The following is a 17,921-nucleotide window of genomic DNA, read 5'->3' as shown; positions in this document are numbered from 1 at the left end:
TGGCAATTGGTCTTGGCTGTGGAGCAGTGAGTAAATCTGGAGTTTTCCTTCTGCCTAGATGTGAATGTGCTCCGGGTTACGTGGGTGACAACTGCAGCATAGACTACAATGAGTGCACAGACCACCAGTGCCAGAACGGTGCCCAATGTGTAGATGAAGTCAATGGTTACTCTTGCCTTTGTGAAGAAGGATACAGGTAAGATTCAGGAACTCAGAGGTCCCACCTCCACTCAGAGTGTCTGAGCTGGAGCCTGAGGAAGGGGCAAGCAAGGAAGTTCATAATTCTGCAGCCTAATGTCCTCCCCTCTGCTGAAGGCACTGTGCTAAGACCTAGTGATTTTCTGGCATCACAAACAGGGCCCTCTTTTTGTCTGGGATGTATCAGCTTCTTCCCAGTCAAGGGCACACCATGAGAACTAGAGAGGTTCTTCAGTTCTGTAATTTGGTTCAATTAAGTAAGTGCTTATTATGGAGAAGATACTGTGCTTGGCATTGGAGATAGAAGGACAGGCATTCGCAGGAAAGAATCTCTTCCATACTTTGATGGATTAAGTCACCACACTGATGTAGCTACTTCCTCCACTGGCATAGACTGCTAGCCAATCCTTCCTCCTCATCCTATTCCATTCTTGTGCATCTCCTCCCCCAGACTCTTCAGAGAGGATCTTCTTGGTGTGCTAAAGGCCTTTCTCTTTGGGAGGAGCACTGGTGTGTACCATTTGGCTATCTTTCAATTATCTCTCACTTTTGTTACAGTATCAGTCAGCCCTCCTCCATTTCTTTTATGTTTTTTTAATACCACTTCTTGCATTCAAGCCAATTTTGGTAATCTGCTTCAGCCTACTCGTAGACATCGTTCATCTTCCCACTGTCTTTTGGTCATCCACAATTTTGATTCTTCTGAGATTATAGGGATCAGTGACTGAAGGCTGCATAGCATAATGAGAGGATACTGGTATTGAAAAAGCTTGGGATCAATGAAAATGCTGCACCATCCATCTTTCAAATGTAATCTAGTCTATTGCCTTGTTCCATTTGTTTCTGGGCCCAGGTGGCTGATCATTTGTCCAAGATAGATGGATTGATGGATTAACTCATGGGTTGCCCATGTCATAGCACATCATTATCTGGATAATGCGTATTTTTATTCTCTTTGGGGTTGTCCTGTGTGAATTGCTAGGCTAGTTTCTTTGCAGTAGCTATGAATCTCCTTGAGGAGACTTTCTGGTGTTTGAAGGCATGATATAATCAACGCAATGTTATCTACAACCAGGAGCATGTGGAGGACCTTACTGCATGGATTTACTCTCTCTTCCATTTAGAATCTGTGGAGAACATTTTCATTTCAGGGATGATATGAGTGGAGTTTTGGCGAGAATTCATCTCCCTGTTTCATATTGAACTTGAAAGCGTTCCTTATTAGGTATGGTACATAGAATGCTGGGCCTGAATTCAGGAAGACTTGAGGTCCAATCCAGCCTCAGACACTGACTATCCGTGTGACCCTGGGCAAGACACTTAACTGCTGTTTGCCTCAGTTTCCTCAGCTGTAAAATGGACAGAGTAACAGACCAGCACCTATCTCACAGGGCTGTTATGAGAGTTAAATGTGATGGTATTGGTAAAGTGCTTAGCACAGAGCCTGGCATGTAGTGGTAAATGCTTACTCCCTTCCTAACACTCTTCTAACTATCAACATTTTCCCTTTGTTTACAACCATCAAGGAATCTTATGGGACCTTAACAAATCTATGGAAGACACCTTCATAAAAGGTTTAAGTCTGTGTCTTGCTCCTCTGAGTCAAATGCTTTTTGTTACTCAACAAGCAGTGAACACAGTAGGATCTTGATTTTTTTATCTTCTCAACCATGTGATTTTGTGATTGTATCATGTTCTAAAAAATTATTTTTTAAAATCTGCCTGTGCTCTTCTCACATTTCCATCAAAAATATCCTTGATGTGTACACAGACAAACCTCAAAAAAGACTATATCGAAGGGGCAGCTAGGAGGTACAGTGGATAGAATACCAGGCCCTGGAGGAAGGGGGACCTGAGTTCAAATTTGGCCTCAGACACTTGACACTTACTAGTTGTGTGACCCCAGGCAAGTCACTTAACCCTAATTGCCTAAAAAAAAAAAAAAGACTATACAGAGAAGAGAAAATAGGCAAACTGCTGTCTTCTCAGTTGTTGTTTTTTTAAAGTAGTATTGTTAATGATTTTTTTTCTATTTTGGGGGAGTCTTCTCTGCCTGGAGATATCTTGAAAGCTTATCCCTGAGTACCTTTAAAATGATCCCCTCCAGCAGACTTCTTTTATATGCTTAGGTCCACTTGTTCTTCCAGATTCAGTTTCCCCTTTCCTGCTTCCTCATATAGCACATTGTGAACTGGGGTATTAGGTCCCCAGTGGAGTATATGCACTGTTGATGATGACTTTCGGATTGGAACTTGAGAGATCACCTAGTCCAACTTTACAATTTTGCTTTACACTTTACAAATGAGGAACCTGAGACCCAGAGAGATTAAATTCCTTGTCTAAGGTGAGATTTGAACCAGTTCCAAAATAGTCCATTCTAAAATGGACTAGTTCTGTTCTATTTTATCTTTTTTTTTTTTTGCATTACTTCCAGTTTCAAATAGGAAGCTGCATGTATACAAGTAGCACGAAACACAGGAAAGTATGATAAGTTCAAGGATGGGTATAGCAAAAGTCCTATGAGAAATTTGAAGAGGCACTCTTCCGTTCTTCTAGGAAGTAACGTTCCACACCCTGCCTTCTTTTTTTCCCCACTGGCCTGTGACTTAATTGGTAGTGAGCATCTCTTTTCAGTGCACAATGGGACCTGTATTAGAGCACTAGGCAGCATATCAGAGAAAAGACTGAACCAAGGCCTTCCCAGCTCAGAGAACAGCTCTTGATCTGCTATGATGAGAGGCCAGGCATGTGAGGCCTTCTCATGTTCATTGTTAAGGGAGAAAAATCAAGTTTGTATTCATGATAAAGCGTGTATAGGGCATTTTGTTGCCTTGGTTACTGTATTTGATGAATGAAAAAAGCAACATTTTGTACTCCTTAAAAAATCTGAAGAACTTGAGCTCTCCTTCACCTGGGCTAGGAGGGCATTCTGGGTATGAGGGAAAGGCATAGAGATGGGAGAAAATATTGTGTGTGAGGAACAGCAAGGTTTGTTTGTTTGTAAGGATAGTAGAGTGTGTAAAGCAGAGTGCTGTGTATAAGGAAGAGGCTGGCTAGAAAAATGAGTTGGGAGTCGGGTGTCGAAGGGTTGTAAACAAGAAAGAGGAGTGTGTGTTTCATCTAAAGGGTGATAGAAGGTCACAGGAGGGTACTGAGCAGTGACATGGCCAGATCTAGTATTTAGGAATATCAGTTTTTCAGCAGGATTGGAGGCGGTCAGTTCTGAAACCTCAGCTTTCAGTAGAGGAGGACTCTGTTCTCCACCCCGCACTGCCCACTCCCTTATTCCCATTCTCTTTAAACCTTCCCACCCCTATCCCAGGTGCCATGTCCTACTCTCAAATCACCCACCCTTCCCACTGGGCTGTCCTCTTCAATCTCTTCCTTGTCCATTCGAGAACTGGCTCCCTCATGATGGTAGCCTCTGTGACCTTCCATTCCAGTTCTGGTTACACCTTCACTCATTCTCCCTGACTCATGAGTTGAAGTGGAGGATTTAAGAATGCTTCTCACTCCACATTGCCACCTCCAGGCCCTTCCTCTACCCTGTCACTCAGTAACCTCTCCTTCTCTGAGGTTCACTTAATCCATGTCTACCACCCAGTCAAAACCGGTAGCTCCAGACACCTGCCCTGCTCCTTTGCTTTGGCATCACCCACATCCTGTCTCATAGTGGGCATCCCGCAAGATTCCACTCTAGACTGTCTTCTCTTCTCTCTTTACACTGCATTCCTTGGTAAACTTACCTGCTCCTGTGGGTTCAATTATCATTTCTGTGTAGATGACTCCCAAATCAAAATGTGCAGCTTGCTTCTACAGCGCATCTTCGGCTGCCTCCTGGACAACACTACCTGGATGTGTCTGTGATTTTGTTAATGTGGGTACTCCCTCCGGTGTTACCAAAGGAAAACCCCCTTTACCTTACTCCTATTCATCTCTGTAAACCCTTGTAATTCTCCAGAGGGGGCCCACCCCAAATTCTAGATGTTCCCTCTATTTCTAAGAAGGCGCACAGACTGCCCATTAGTTATGCCACTCCTTCACTCCATGACTTGTCCAACTTCTTTCTTGGTCATGCATCTCTTTGATGATAACCTTTAAGTAACTTCTCCCATGTAATTGCTGGGTAACATGTAATAGCCCAAACATTCCTATCACATACCTCTCCATTGCTGGCTTTGTGGTCTGACAATATTTACTGAAGGGTATTGAGGTTTGTGGTAGGTCTTTGTTTCAGGGAGAAGCTTGTTTATTGGAAACACTGTGTATTTTATCAAATGCAATATAGCTGACTCTCCTCCTTTTCATTTGAGCCCAGGCCTTATTTTATAATTTATGTTCAGAACAAATATATTGAAAGACAATTTCTATGGTTTATCTATCCTACTGCATATTGTAGTCTAGACAATAGGTATTCCTCATCCACTTGGCTTTTCCTGTATAGATACTTAGTCTGAGCTCTTGAGTAGTTATATATCTCTAATTTAGGAGAATGTGAAATGTACTGAGGATAGAAGCAATTAGTACAATGTGATCTGCAAGCAGGAACATCTGGAAGACCCCATCAACTATATAGAACTTTCATGGTGACTGAGACTAACCTTTGAAAAGCTATGTCTTATTGCTCATGCTTCACTTGTCACTGAGCAAAATTATCTCTTCTGTTACATCTTTCAAGGAATTTTGTATGATTCTATCATATATATAGGAGTACTTTTAAAGTGGCATTTTATTCTACCAAATCAAATGCTTTTTTAAAATAGTCAACAGATGATAAATACAATGGAATCCTATATCCCAGTACCTTTTGGTTAATGGTCTGACTAGAAAGATGATTGATTCTGCTGTAGAATGTCACCTGCTCTCTTCTCATACCTTTCACAAGGATGTGTTCAATACATGTGTAGATTATTTCTTTTCAGATTTTGAGGAACTGGGAAAATAGGTATATGGGTAAGTAGTTAGTCATTTTTTTCTCAGTTGACTTTTTAGAGTAATAAAATCTCAGATTTTCCCCAAGTACATTATATCTTCTCCTTTTTCTGATGGCTTGAAAATCAGTCCTTCAGTGCCCTGAAAATTGCATCAGCTCAAGCACAGACCTCCTTTCTGTAGTCCAGCTGCTCTCCCCAACTTTATTTCCTTCAGGACCATTTCTACTTCCTCATGCCATACACTGGGACTGTGTTGTTGAGTCCAGATGTGATGGCTCCATTGTCATGGAGGGAATAAAGGGTTTGTTATGGAAATCTTACGGAATCTTTTCCATTATTCTTTCTCTCCCTACCCTCCTCCTTTGAGTTTCATCCTTAAGTACTCTTGAGATAATTTAACTTAATCTCCCCAAGCTTTCGGTGAAATTGTTTCCTACTGTTTCCTAAGGTAACAATCGTTCATATCTTCCTCGGCCATTCTTTGGATTTTACTAACAAATTTATATTCTGAACCAGCTGTGCCCTTTGCTGTCATAATTCTTTCTCTGATCTGCAAAGAAATCACGTATCTGTGGCTAAGATGGTTTCTTTTTGTGATTAATTTACATCAAATTTCCTTAGGAATTGTAATAGTCTGTTCATTTGATCAGTTTTTCATTTTTCAGTGTCAATAGCCTACTCAAATAGATCAGGTTAAAGTTGCCTCAGTTGATTGTAGTAATTTGTGTTGGTTTCTGATCTTTGCTTTAACATGTCATTGGTTTGACTGAGCACCAAGAGCTGATTTAGAATAGACTTCCACATTAATAATCAAATAAATTCCTCTCTGTTAAAATATAAACATTTTCACTTTTTGTGATGTTATTTGGTTCTTACCATGTATCTCCCAACTCTATTCTAGGGAAAAATATTTATGATACGTAGGAAAAAGACATTTATAGAATCTACAAGCCTTTGGCTTCTTTTTTTTCTTGCTCCTGGGCCATATTTTCCAACATGTTTTTCACAACTCTTTGCTCATCTTTGCACTGACTTCACCAAGTATACCCACTGGTTTACTTTGGAAGGTCTTCTCAAGTTCTTCATAGAATTTCTTTATTTAAGATGTGGGAACATAGTCGGTGAGTATCTTTGTGGCAGACACAGAATAAATGCTTTTCTTTCCTTATCCCTTAATTCTTTTTAGTTCTGACTCCTTAAAGGTTCAATGTCAGATCATGAACTCTTCTTGTATGTATATTTGTTTCTTTCTGTTAATAGCTGTTAAGTTTACAATAATTTTTAAACCTACCAAACAACAGAATTAGGAACTCCAAAGGACACAGTGGACACGGCAGTTAATAGAATGAGTTCCTCTGGACAAGGGCTGTGTAGGTCACAGGGGCTGAACCTTTACTAAATACTTAATTGAATTTAATTGAAAATAGAGACAGGGCTCAGGTGACTAGTAATGAGTGTATACTGGGAGAAGGGCTCCAGGATGAAACAGGATAGGCCTTGTGCCGAAGACATAGGGTCACTGTTTCCAACCTAGTTTTTCTTTTCCCTTCTCTTTCCATCCCAGTGGACAACTATGTGAGATGGCCTCCCAGCCCCTAGGGCCACTGAGCTCCTGTGAAGGAGCTGAATGCCAGAATGGTGCCAACTGTGTGGACCTGGGTAATAGGCCTGTATGTCAGTGTCTGCCAGGCTTTGGTGGCCCTGAGTGTGAGAAGCTTCTAAGTGTCAACTTTGTGGACAGAGACACATACCTACAGTTCACTGACTTGCAGAACTGGCCCCGGGCCAACATCACACTACAGGTACAATGAGATGAGGGGCCTGGGCACTGGGGAGGAGAGCTGGGGTGATGCATGAAGAAGAGAGCCATTACCTGGGAGTGGGGGAGTAGTCTTAAGAACTTTGTATTTCCAAGGGTGCCGCTTAGCAAGGGAATCAAGGGTTTCCACTCCTACCTATTTCCAACATGCAGTTGCACAGGTATCTTCCCCCCACCCCACAGGTTGCCACAGCGGAAGACAATGGAATCCTGTTGTACAATGGAGACAATGACCACATTGCCGTAGAGCTGTACCAAGGACATGTGAGGGTCAGCTATGACCCAGGCAGTTACCCCAGCTCTGCCATCTACAGGTAGCTCCTCCTTTGGGGCTGGGGTGGGGCATCTACCACTTGGTCTCCACAATTATAACTGCTATTCTTAGTAGAAGATATGAATCCGTGGAGGTCCATGAGCCAGAACCCCTGCCACTATCTTCTTCCAACCTTCCTGTTCAGGGTCTACTTCAGAAAGGAGACTCTGGGGGTCCCCCACCTTGGTGAGGGCTCTGGGCAGAGCACTGTGGCAAGGGGAAAGCTTAGGAAGCCTCTGCAAGGCAGGGACACCCTTGATATGCCTTCTCAAGAAAACCCTAGGGAGGGTGGATGAGAAGTCTGTCACTGAGTTACTTTGAAACCCCACTGTCCTTCTTTTCTTGTGATGCTATTTGTAAGGTGCTTTGAGATCCTTAGGAGAACAGTGATCTCTGCTGCTGCCATGGTAGCACCCCATCTCTGGAGAAACAGATGCTGATGTTCTCCTGTGGCAAGGACGGTCTGTGACTGAAGCCCCTGACCCACAGCGGGGGGGTGCTACCTTGTCTCCTTCTAGCGCCGAGACCATCAATGATGGCCAGTTCCACACAGTCGAACTTGTCACCTTTGACCAGATGGTGAATCTCTCCATTGATGGTGGCAGCCCCATGACCATGGACAACTTTGGCAAACACTACACCCTCAACAGTGAGGCCCCGCTCTATGTGGGAGGTGAGGCCCCAAGGAGGGAACAGGGCCTCATTGACAGGACCTCTCCATTCATTTTGGGTCAGAGAAAGCTATGGTCCCTGGAAGCCCCAGGACCCTATGATGGCCTCTCCCATTCCCTAGTCTGGAGGGTGGATCACTTCTAAAATGATTTGGAGGTTGGGATCTGGTCTTGCATAGAAGTCAATGACCTAAGTCCCTTGTGTTATGGGCTAATTTAAGACCAGGATTAGTCTCTCTAAGTTCCTATAGATTGGGCACTAACTAATGGTACCCCTGCCCATGGTACCCCTCACTCCCACCTTGTCTCAGGACTGCAGTTCTGAGTTTAGAAATAACCTAGCCTTTGAGTAGCAGGGGATGTGGGGCTGGAATAGAGGTTCAAGTCAGAGGTCTCTTTCTATGTCACCCTTCTCCCTCTGTCTTGGGGCTCCGGAACAAAAGTTTAACAACATTGGCATAAACAAGAGACATAAAAGAGAGGGTTAGAGGAAAGGCTGTCTTAGCTCAAGTCTTAGTTGCTGATGCGTGTGTGGGGAGTCTGTAAAGGTGAAAGTCATCATCACCAAAGAGGGATCTCTTAGCCTGGGGTGAGAGGACTGCCTTGTGCTTGGAACAGATTCTCTTTAGCCTTCTCTCTCCCTCTCTGTTTCTCCATCTCTCTGTCTCTGTCTCTCTGTCTCGTCTCTCCATCTCTCTGTCTCTGTCTCTCTCTGTCTCTGTCTCTCGGCCAGTGATACCCTTGAAGGAGGCCAGGAAGAGAGGCCTACACATTCCACCTAACAGGGGTGTGGGGCTCTACCTACAAGTTCTGGGTAGACAAGAGATTAGCCAGAAATGGGGAAACAGAAGAAAAGCAGCCATGATGAGACCTATTCATGGAATGGGAGGAGATAGAGACTTGATTCTCTATCTCTAAGAAAGTCCCTTCCCTGGATGTGCCCCAGATAGAGCCCCCTCAGGGCTTCTTGTAGGGCTCAGACAAGCTTTGCTCCTGGCTGCAGGAATGCCTGTGGATGTGAACTCAGCTGCCTTCCGGCTGTGGCAGATCCTCAACGGTACCAGTTTCCACGGCTGCATCCGTAACCTCTACATCAATAATGAGTTACAAGACTTCACCAAGACCCAGATGAAGCCGGGTGTGGTGCCAGGCTGTGAGCCATGCCGTAAGCTGTACTGTCTCCATGGCATCTGCCAGCCCAATGCTGCCCAGGGGCCCATCTGCCACTGCGAGCCAGGCTGGGGAGGTCCCCACTGCGATCAGCAGCTCAGCAACCCCTGCCAGGGGCACAAGTGAGTGAGTGGGTCCCCATGAACCTTCTCTCCTCCCTGGGGTGAGAAAGGCAGTCTCTGGCTGCTGACGCGAAGGCCCAGGAGAAGAACACTAGAAAAGGGGTAGAGAGGGAAGGTGTGAGGCAGGCTCCGAATAGGAAAGAGGTAGAAGAAAAGGTCTGCTTCTAGAGCCTTGTGATAAAAAGGTCCCTTCTCCATCCTTGTCAAACTCCGAGGGAACATATGCCTGGGCCCCTCATCACCTCAGTTCTCTAGGACCTAGCGAGAGGGAATGACTGCATGGGGTCTTCTCTAGGGAAACCTGGAGCCTCCTCGTAAAAAGGTCCTTTTCCTAGAAGTGGGATATAGCAAAAGGCAGATCCTTTCTTCCTGGGGGCTACTGTTAGAACTCAGCGTCTGATGGGATGAGGAGTGAGGGGGGTTGGCTCTGAGAATAGACGGTGTGGATAGAACTGGGGCAATGATCTGCACAGATTGCCTCCTGAAGACAGGACTCCCACCTCAGTTTCATTTTACCATTTTAGGCAGGTTTTGCGTTCTGTCCTCTCCAGGTGTGGACATGGGACCTGCATGCCCCTGGATGCTCTGTCCTACAGCTGTCAGTGTCAGGATGGGTACAAAGGAGCTCTGTGCAACCAGCCAGGGGAGCCGCCTGATCCCTGTGAGAACCTTCATTGTCTACATGGGCACTGCCAGATTTCCACGGAGGGGGCTGCGCACTGTGTGTGTGACGGTGGCTTTGCTGGGGAGCTGTGTGAGCAAGGTCAGGGACCCCCATCCTAATGTACCCTTTCCCTGAAAACCCTTGCTCCTCAGTTCACTGCTTTATTTCCTAGCCTCTGCCTTGTTCCTAAGCCCAGTGTCCCCTCTCTTTTCCCTCCCTTCTGGGTACCAATCCCTAAATTTCTCCAATGAGAGAATTGCTTCACAGCATTTTTACTGGTTTTCCCGACCTGGCTATGCCTCCTGGCTGCCCCATATCTAGTGAGGAGCCAGACCCTCGCCTTCTGAAATGAAATGCTCCTCCACTTACCCTCAGTGCAACCAGAAGAATGGCGCCTTTCTCCAAGTCTGCATGGTATCTCTTCTCCAGGGAATACTCCCAGCCTAGAGCATCCTGGTAAAAAAAAAAAATCCTTTTCCTATCCCCCATCTCTTCCCTGTGCCTGGAAGTGGGGTATAGTAAAAGGGAAGTCCAGGTTTTTAAAGGCATGGATCCTATTCTTTCCTCTGGCTGCTGTTGAGATCAGGCATTGGGGGTGGGTTGGGATGGGGGTGGGGGTAGGGAATGGAGGTGAGGAGGTGGCTTGGGTAGAAGTAGAGCCATAAGATGAACGCTGGATTTGGAGTAAAGAACCTAGGTTTTAATCTCAGCTCTATTACTTGATGCTTGTGATCTTGAGTAAATCACTCAATTTTCAGGCCTTTGGCCCTCTCTTGTATGAAGATTAAGGGTTTGGATTTGATGACTTCAGAGAGCTCTTCCAATGGGAAACATTTGGAAAGAGATGGAAACATCTGACTTTCACTGTCCCTTTTAGTCACTGTGGTACAGTGGAAAGAGGATTACATTTGGAGAGAGCAGACTTGGGTTGGATTCCTAGCTCTTTTTTCTTGGATGTGACTGGACAGGTCACTTATACTTTCTAGGCTTCTATTTCTTCATCCATAAAACCAGGAGGCTGGACTAAATCACCTCTAAGGTTATTTCCAGTTCAAAAATATATGATACTAAGAATCCTAAGACTTTTAGAGGGAGGAAGGAATTAGGGAAAGGAGATCCCACAAGTTGTGGGAAGCTGGTTACAAGGACACCTTGTAAGCTAATCTACTTCCCACCTCTACAAACGGCTCTAAAGAAGGCATGTGACTCTGTGCCTTTCTCTTGGTGTCTCACTCAGAGTCGGAGTGCCAGGGGGACCCTGTTCGGGATTTCCATCAGGTCCAGAGGGGCTATGCCATCTGCCAGACCACCCGCCCGCTGTCCTGGGTCGAGTGTCGAGGCTCCTGCCTGGGCCAGGGCTGCTGCACAGGGCTGCGGATGAAACGGAGGAGATTCACCTTTGAGTGCAGCGATGGTTCCTCATTTGTGGAGGAGGTGGAAAAGGCCATCAAGTGTGGCTGCGCCCGCTGCATGTAGCGCCAGAAAGGCCCAAAGCTGGGCTGATGATGGGGAAGGGAGGAATGGGGACACCGGGGAGGGAGGGAGGGTTGTGGTGGGGTGGGAAACAACCACAGCAAAGAAAGAGATGCCAGGATGTGGATGGTCAGTGCAGCAAGGATAGGTGTGGATAGTGGACTGAACTAGCCATGGCAATACAAGCAACTGTGCTGATGTCTGGAGATGGCAGAGCCATGTAGCAGGAACCATGGCCATTGGAAGCGGGGGAAGGAAAGGCAAGGTTAACTGCCCGTGTGCAGAACCTATGTATAGATAGAATTTTTTTTCCTTTTTTGAAGCTCAGAACAAAATAGCAGCTGTGGGCCCTGGAGCTGAGCTGAGCTGCTCTGTGTGGTCGGCCTGCCCTCTTCCTGGGGCTGGCTTGAAGTGCCTTGCACATAGTAGGCGCTCAATAAATATTCATTGAATGAATGAATGAATGAGTGAGGTTAGGGGAGGGGCAGATCCTTTGCCCAAATCCCTTCCTGCCAGAGGCCCAGGCTACTCCACTTGGATTGAATCCACCCATCTGCAGTCAACTCTTTCTTCCTCTCTGCCTGTGGCTAGGACACAGCAGATGCAGACCACTGCATGGCCCTGGAGCCCAGATGTGCTCTCCACCTCTGCAGGTTGCCAGATCCTAGAATTAAAGCTGGTCAAGAGCATGGTTCCTGGCTGTATTCACCTAGCTCATGCAGGTTCCTATGCCAGAGAGAATGTCTTCGGGGGCTCACAGACTTAATTACACAATGGCACTGATTTGGATAGTTCATTCAGCCTCTCTCCCTGGGAAGTGACTGTACATGAGAGCATTTCGTAGTGCTCTCTTAAGGGTCTGGGGTTGGCAAGGGCACGGTGGTCATGTGGGGATCTGACTACCTTAGGAACCTTCATTTCACTGGAGCACTGAGGACTTCTGAAAATTCAGCAGCTTTTCCTGATCTCTGGCTGACAAGGGGCATCCAGGGAATATAAACACCAAAGCAGATGGTCTTGAAAAGCCCTGGAAACTCGTGGAGACCCGTTTGTGTCCAGGGATGGGAGCTGGAGGGAGGGGAAGTTGGGGAGAAACAAGTTCTTGTTAGTTCCCCTTACCTTGTGTCCCATGCAAAAGCAACACCTTCATCCTTTCAATGAGGCAGAACGGCCAGCTCTGTTGTCTCTCAGCTCACTTCCAGCATTCTTCACTTCACAGGGAAAACAGACACTTCCTTAAGCTTTCAGAGAGGAGCCTATTTTCATAGCGCTAGTGACTGAACCTGGGGACAAGCTAAGAGAGGATAATATGTCTGAGTGGGAGGGGATAGTCCCTTGGGACCATACCTATGAAACCAGGGATAACAAGCCACTCTTTAAAAAGCAGTCTAGCAAAATCTGTCTTAGCAAGGGTAAATATCTAAGAGTTTACTGAGTCCCATAAGTGCTAACATTTAGGAAAGTGATTGCTGAGTTGTGCAGAGGGGGGTGGAGGGAAGCAGAAGCCTTAACTTTGGTTGTGGAAATGGGCTCATGAAAAAAAGTCAAGATCTTGATCAGCCTGGAGATGACTGCCTTCTTCCTCTTCTGTCCCTCCAATCTGCCCTCCCCAGTCCCAGCAGAAGCCAAGGTCTCGCAGGCAAGAGTAACAGGCATGTTATCATACATATGACCTCAGTTCATCTCACCAAACCAAGTTAATTCCTGGGATGCATTCCGGGCAGCTCATTCACTACAAACATTCTGAGCAGTACAGTGTAATGGAAAGAAAACTGGATTCAGAACCAGATGACCCGGTTCTAGTCTTAGCTCTGTTGTTAACTTGATATGTGACTTTGAGCAAGTCATTTCAGAGCCATTTCCTTATCTGTACAATGAGTCTTTTGTAGAAGATGATTATCTAAGACCCCTTTCAGATCTAGGATTCTAATTCTCTGACTAGGTCCTAGTATTTGGATCAATATTTTTTAGTTTTGGTCACAACCTTCTAGGTGCCTAGGGTTAGGGGGCCTATGGATGGATAGATCATTCTGTTAAGGCACAGCTGGTATTGGTGGGCTCTTGTTCAGGTAGGCTGCAAGGGTCCAAGAGATTAACTATTTTGAGGGTAAGCTCAGTGAGACTTTGATCACTGAGCTATGAGGTACAGTTTAGGATGGAAGTTGGGAAAAAAATCCTTTGAATTAGAAAATATTTACCAAAATAAAAACCCAAATGTTAACCAACAAGTATTTATTAAGCACTGTGCTAGGCATAGTGAATGGGAGGGATGCAGAGAAGTAGAAGACAGAATCCCTGACTTTAAACAGCCTACATTCAGGAACGTAGGACTAAGTGTTTAATCTGACCTAAAATAGTGGTGTGGATTATAACAACTGTTGGGGTTGGGAGGAGAGAGATGCTCAATGAAGGCTGAATGAGTCTGAGAAGGCTTCAGCAGAGGAGATGGCCTCGGTGGCTCCAATACAAGACTGCTAAGATGTGATTAACCAGACACCAGAGTATTGAAAGGAAGGCAGCTGAAGGTGGAGATGGAGTGTGAGGGGCCACAGTTAAGACTCGCTAAATTGTTGACCATCCACAAATAAAAATTCCACTTGTAAATGGAATTGAATTATGAATTCAAGTATTATGAAATTTCAAATAAACACAAAACTTCATTCTTTTATTCTAAGACATCAGCCTGGCTAGAGGGGCCAAAGGGGGGAAAGGCCATGGCCTCCTTTTGACAGGGTATCTGAGATCCTGTCTAGATATCATTAGTACTTAACTTGGGGATCATGAACTTTTTTTAAAAAATATTTTGATAACTGGATTTCACTGGAATTGATTTACTTTGTATACTATGTATTTTACTTTACACATCTGAAAACATTATTTTGAGAAGGAGTTTGTGACATAAAAAAGGTTAAGAACCCCAGAGGAAGCTCTTGGTGGGGAGTGTAGGAATATAAACTTGGGGACTTGATTCTCTTCTAATGAAAGGCCCCCTGCTTTCGTGGATTGCAAACCCTTCTTCCCCAAAGTTGGTCTTGAGCTCTCAGATGCTAATATTGGCTCCACCCCCTCCCCACCTTTCAAGTTCAAAAGGTAAAGCTCCACTCTCCCACTGCTCTGGCTTTGTCTCTCAGCTCTGCATCACTTACTGTAGAAGGTCCTGGAGCTGTCTCTTGGGAAAGAATGGCGTTCAAGGGATCTCTAAGCCCCTACACAATGGCATTAGAGAAGCCCGTTTTTGAGCCAATGGCCTCATGCTGTCAAAATGCTCCTTTCCCTCATGGGCAGGCGTACCTAGCTTTCAGCAAGCAGAAGCTGGGTTTCCCTTTAAAAAAAAATCTTTTTAAGACATTACCTTCTTATTCTGCAGCATCTTTGGAAGACTGGGATTGAACAGAAAACAAGGTGCTCTAGTACAGCAACACCAAATGCCCACTAAATCTGTCCTTTCCAGAAGGGAATGAAAAATGGAGAAAAAAAAACCTTAGGAGGTCTATTAACACCAAGGAAACTCAACTCAGCTGTTAGCGTACACTAAGTAACCCCCGTCCCCACCTCATAAAATCTCCCAATACATGCCACTTGTAGATATGCCCTGGTGGAAACAAGACATCGGCTGTAAGCTCTATGCTGTAGGGCACCCAGGGCATCACATCAGGACAGCTAAGAACCAAGGCAATGATTTCTGTTCCTTCTCCAGTTTCTCCTAGAATATTGTCTCCCTCTCACCTCTAGCTGCCTAGACTATCATTGGCCTTCTGTAAGGGCAACTATGATGGCTCCAAAAGAACAGGCCTTGATGTGTTCTGAGGGCAGGAAGTGGTCAACAGGCTTGCATTGTATTCCTGACCGTTTTCTTGCCCTACCATTGCCTAGCTAACAAGTTGGATCCCACCCTCATCTTGGGTTTTCTCGTGACTGAGGCCAGCCCTTTTAGACATCAGCCCCATCCACACTTGACAACCACCTTTCACTGCTTTGGCTTTTATCACTGGCCACTGTATGAACTAAGCTGCTCTTGGCTAAAGTTATTAAAGAAGAACTGGGAAAAAGTTCAGGGGCCGTTTAAACAGGACAATGTTGCAAAATTTCCCGTGAAAAGCAGTAGAAAGTAGAAAAGGCTGGACTTTCTGCCTTTTGTTGGCCTGTTATAGCTTGAAGGAATCTTTATACACAGTACTTACAGATTCTAATCTATATTTGTATTTCATTTGTTATAGTATTTTTCTACGTTAAGGGTAAAACAGTGTTTTGGTTTGTTTTTCAGCTCTGCAATAGCAACATTTTTTGGGGGGGATTTCTTTAGCTTGGTATGGATTCTGGAAGAAGCTGGTTAGCAAGAGGCCAATGAGGGAGCCAGCAACGGTCCTTTGTTTTAGAGCGTGTCTGACATTGTCTATGTTGCCTTCAATGTGAACATGACACTTCTTCAGAGATTGTGGATTGCTGGTGTCTTTTTCACTACTGCCTGCTGACATTGGGCTGTCCTCCATTCAACTCGGAGTAACCTGGATTTCTGTCCGTGTCTAGATGCACCGTGAAATAGGCATGGCACTGGGATTCAGAAAACAGGGTTCTGGACTTTAGAAATCATTTGGTTTGCCAAGATGGCAAAAGGGGGAGGAGCGCTCTTTCTAAGATGGGAGAGAGCCAGGAACACATACACACATACACACGCACACTCTGAGAAATGGAAAATATGGGCTTTAACATGGAGATTTGGGACAGTTCTCTTCTCACTTTCTCTAATTTCACATATTCTACATGTGAGTGCACATATAATAGTCATCAGACTATGGCTCAAATGGTCTTTTCCACAGTTAGTACAACTTCTTTATGAAAATACTAAAATAATCACTTGTATCTTCTGCCTAACTCTACTTTAAGATGCAAGAATACTTTGGACCAGTGGTGGCCAAAAGAACTTAATACTTTAAAATGTATTTATCTGCTCTCTTCACAAGGAATCATACAATTATTAGAATTGTTAAATGCCTGAAACTTTAAGCTTGGACCAGACTTTACTGGTAAAAATACTACCTAAAGGTGAGCTCGATTAAGTCCTACAAACCAAAAGTACAGTCCAGTTCATTACAACGCTTACATGACACATTTCTCAATGGTAATCACTTCACTTCTACAGTAGACAATGAGTGAAACCGCTATTTTTCAGTCATCGGCACTTTAGAATTAATATACTGAGGCCACCAAACAGACTGCAAATCCAGCCAATAGTTTCCACTTTAAAAGAACACGCTATACAATAAAATTAACGTCTATCTAAGAGAATGATAACCACAATGAGTAAATATGATGGCCCAAGGTTGTTACCAAGAAGTGATGTGCAGGATACCATGTGATTCAGGGTTCCCCCCCCCCCCCTTTGGTAAACATCTTAGATTAGATGTTAAACTCTTTTGGGTTCACCTAGTCCACAGCTCATCCTTCATGCGGATATGGATTTCCACAGTTATGGCTTTTATCCTGTGATCTCTCTTTCTCTGGAGGCCCTAGAGGTTTTCATGCCTCAGGTAATCTACCAAATCTCCCTCCATTCATCTCAGAGACAGTGCTATCCCTCAATTCTAGCCTGTGTCATTTAGAATACCAATTCATCTGAGTCAGTGCCTCCCTAGATTCTCCACCATAAAGGACTGTTGGGGGGGGGGGGGGAGAATACTGACTTAGTTTAACAATCACTACTACTTTCAAGGTGACTCCCCAACACAAAGTCAGGCCAAGCGGGCTGATATTGCCCAGCACTGAAAGATCTAGATTATGGGCTAGGACAAAAAGCTGGACCACTTCATGAAGTTTCAATCCAGAAATCAATACTCAGAAACCTAGCCTGAAATAAACCTCTTTTGGGTAGAGTCCATCACTTGCTCCATCCTCAGCTGGCTGATGAGATGAAGAGCCACAAGGCAGGAGGGACTTGCCAAGTGGAATAGTTGTCCCCTTAATTCTGCAGGGAAGAGCTGATGCCCTGGGATCTTTCCTTAAAACATGAACTGATTTAAAATAAGGGCTGTTAGGACTAAGGTTTTAAGCTATTCTTCATTACAAGACACACCCAATGTTAACCTGGGATTAACAGGAGAGGAGCTTCTAAGACAGTATTCTCATGAACAAAAGCTATCTTGGCATTTGTCCTCTGGAGGACTGACGATGGGACGATCACTCCATGGGAACTACTTAGGTGGGATTCTGCCAGAAACCTTCCAGTTACTTCTAGTGCCCCAGAATTAGGCAACAGCACTTGACCAAAATTCCATATAATTCCAGAAGGAGCCATTAATTGCACTGCATTTTCCTTTTTTAAAGATAGGCCTGAAATGACAAAATAGTTGCTAAATTATACTAGGAGAGATATAAACATATAACATATGTGTGTGTCTGTATACATGTATTATGTTTTGGTTAAAGTCAAATACAATTTAATGACACCAACTCAAGCTTTTGTCTGCTTCAGGTATACAATCTAGGATTTTCCTGAGTTGCAGTTAGGTATATACGCTTTCTGGACTTGATAATTCTTTATCCTTTCAGTGATTACACAA

The 17,921-nt window shown here is 44.6% G+C and overlaps 1 protein-coding gene across 1 annotated transcript in view; it reads left to right on the top strand.

Annotated features, from left to right (window-relative positions):
* SLIT1 (slit guidance ligand 1) overlaps positions 1-11,420 on the top strand; it is a 231,741-nt gene extending 220,321 nt beyond the window's left edge. The window contains exons 31-37 of the mRNA XM_072626554.1: positions 59-196; positions 6,697-6,934; positions 7,135-7,265; positions 7,783-7,937; positions 8,939-9,227; positions 9,779-9,990; positions 11,129-11,420. Of these exons, the coding sequence (XP_072482655.1) occupies positions 59-196; positions 6,697-6,934; positions 7,135-7,265; positions 7,783-7,937; positions 8,939-9,227; positions 9,779-9,990; positions 11,129-11,367 (1,402 nt within the window). The 3' untranslated portion in view covers positions 11,368-11,420. The remainder of the gene's footprint in view (positions 1-58; positions 197-6,696; positions 6,935-7,134; positions 7,266-7,782; positions 7,938-8,938; positions 9,228-9,778; positions 9,991-11,128) is intronic.
* The last annotated feature ends 6,501 nt before the right edge of the window (positions 11,421-17,921 follow it).

Source organism: Notamacropus eugenii, chromosome 1 (genome assembly GCF_028372415.1).
Source record: "Notamacropus eugenii isolate mMacEug1 chromosome 1, mMacEug1.pri_v2, whole genome shotgun sequence".
Lineage (NCBI taxonomy): Eukaryota > Metazoa > Chordata > Mammalia > Diprotodontia > Macropodidae > Notamacropus > Notamacropus eugenii.
Note: the sequence above shows the minus strand (reverse complement) of the source record. Positions and strands in the feature narration are given on the sequence as shown.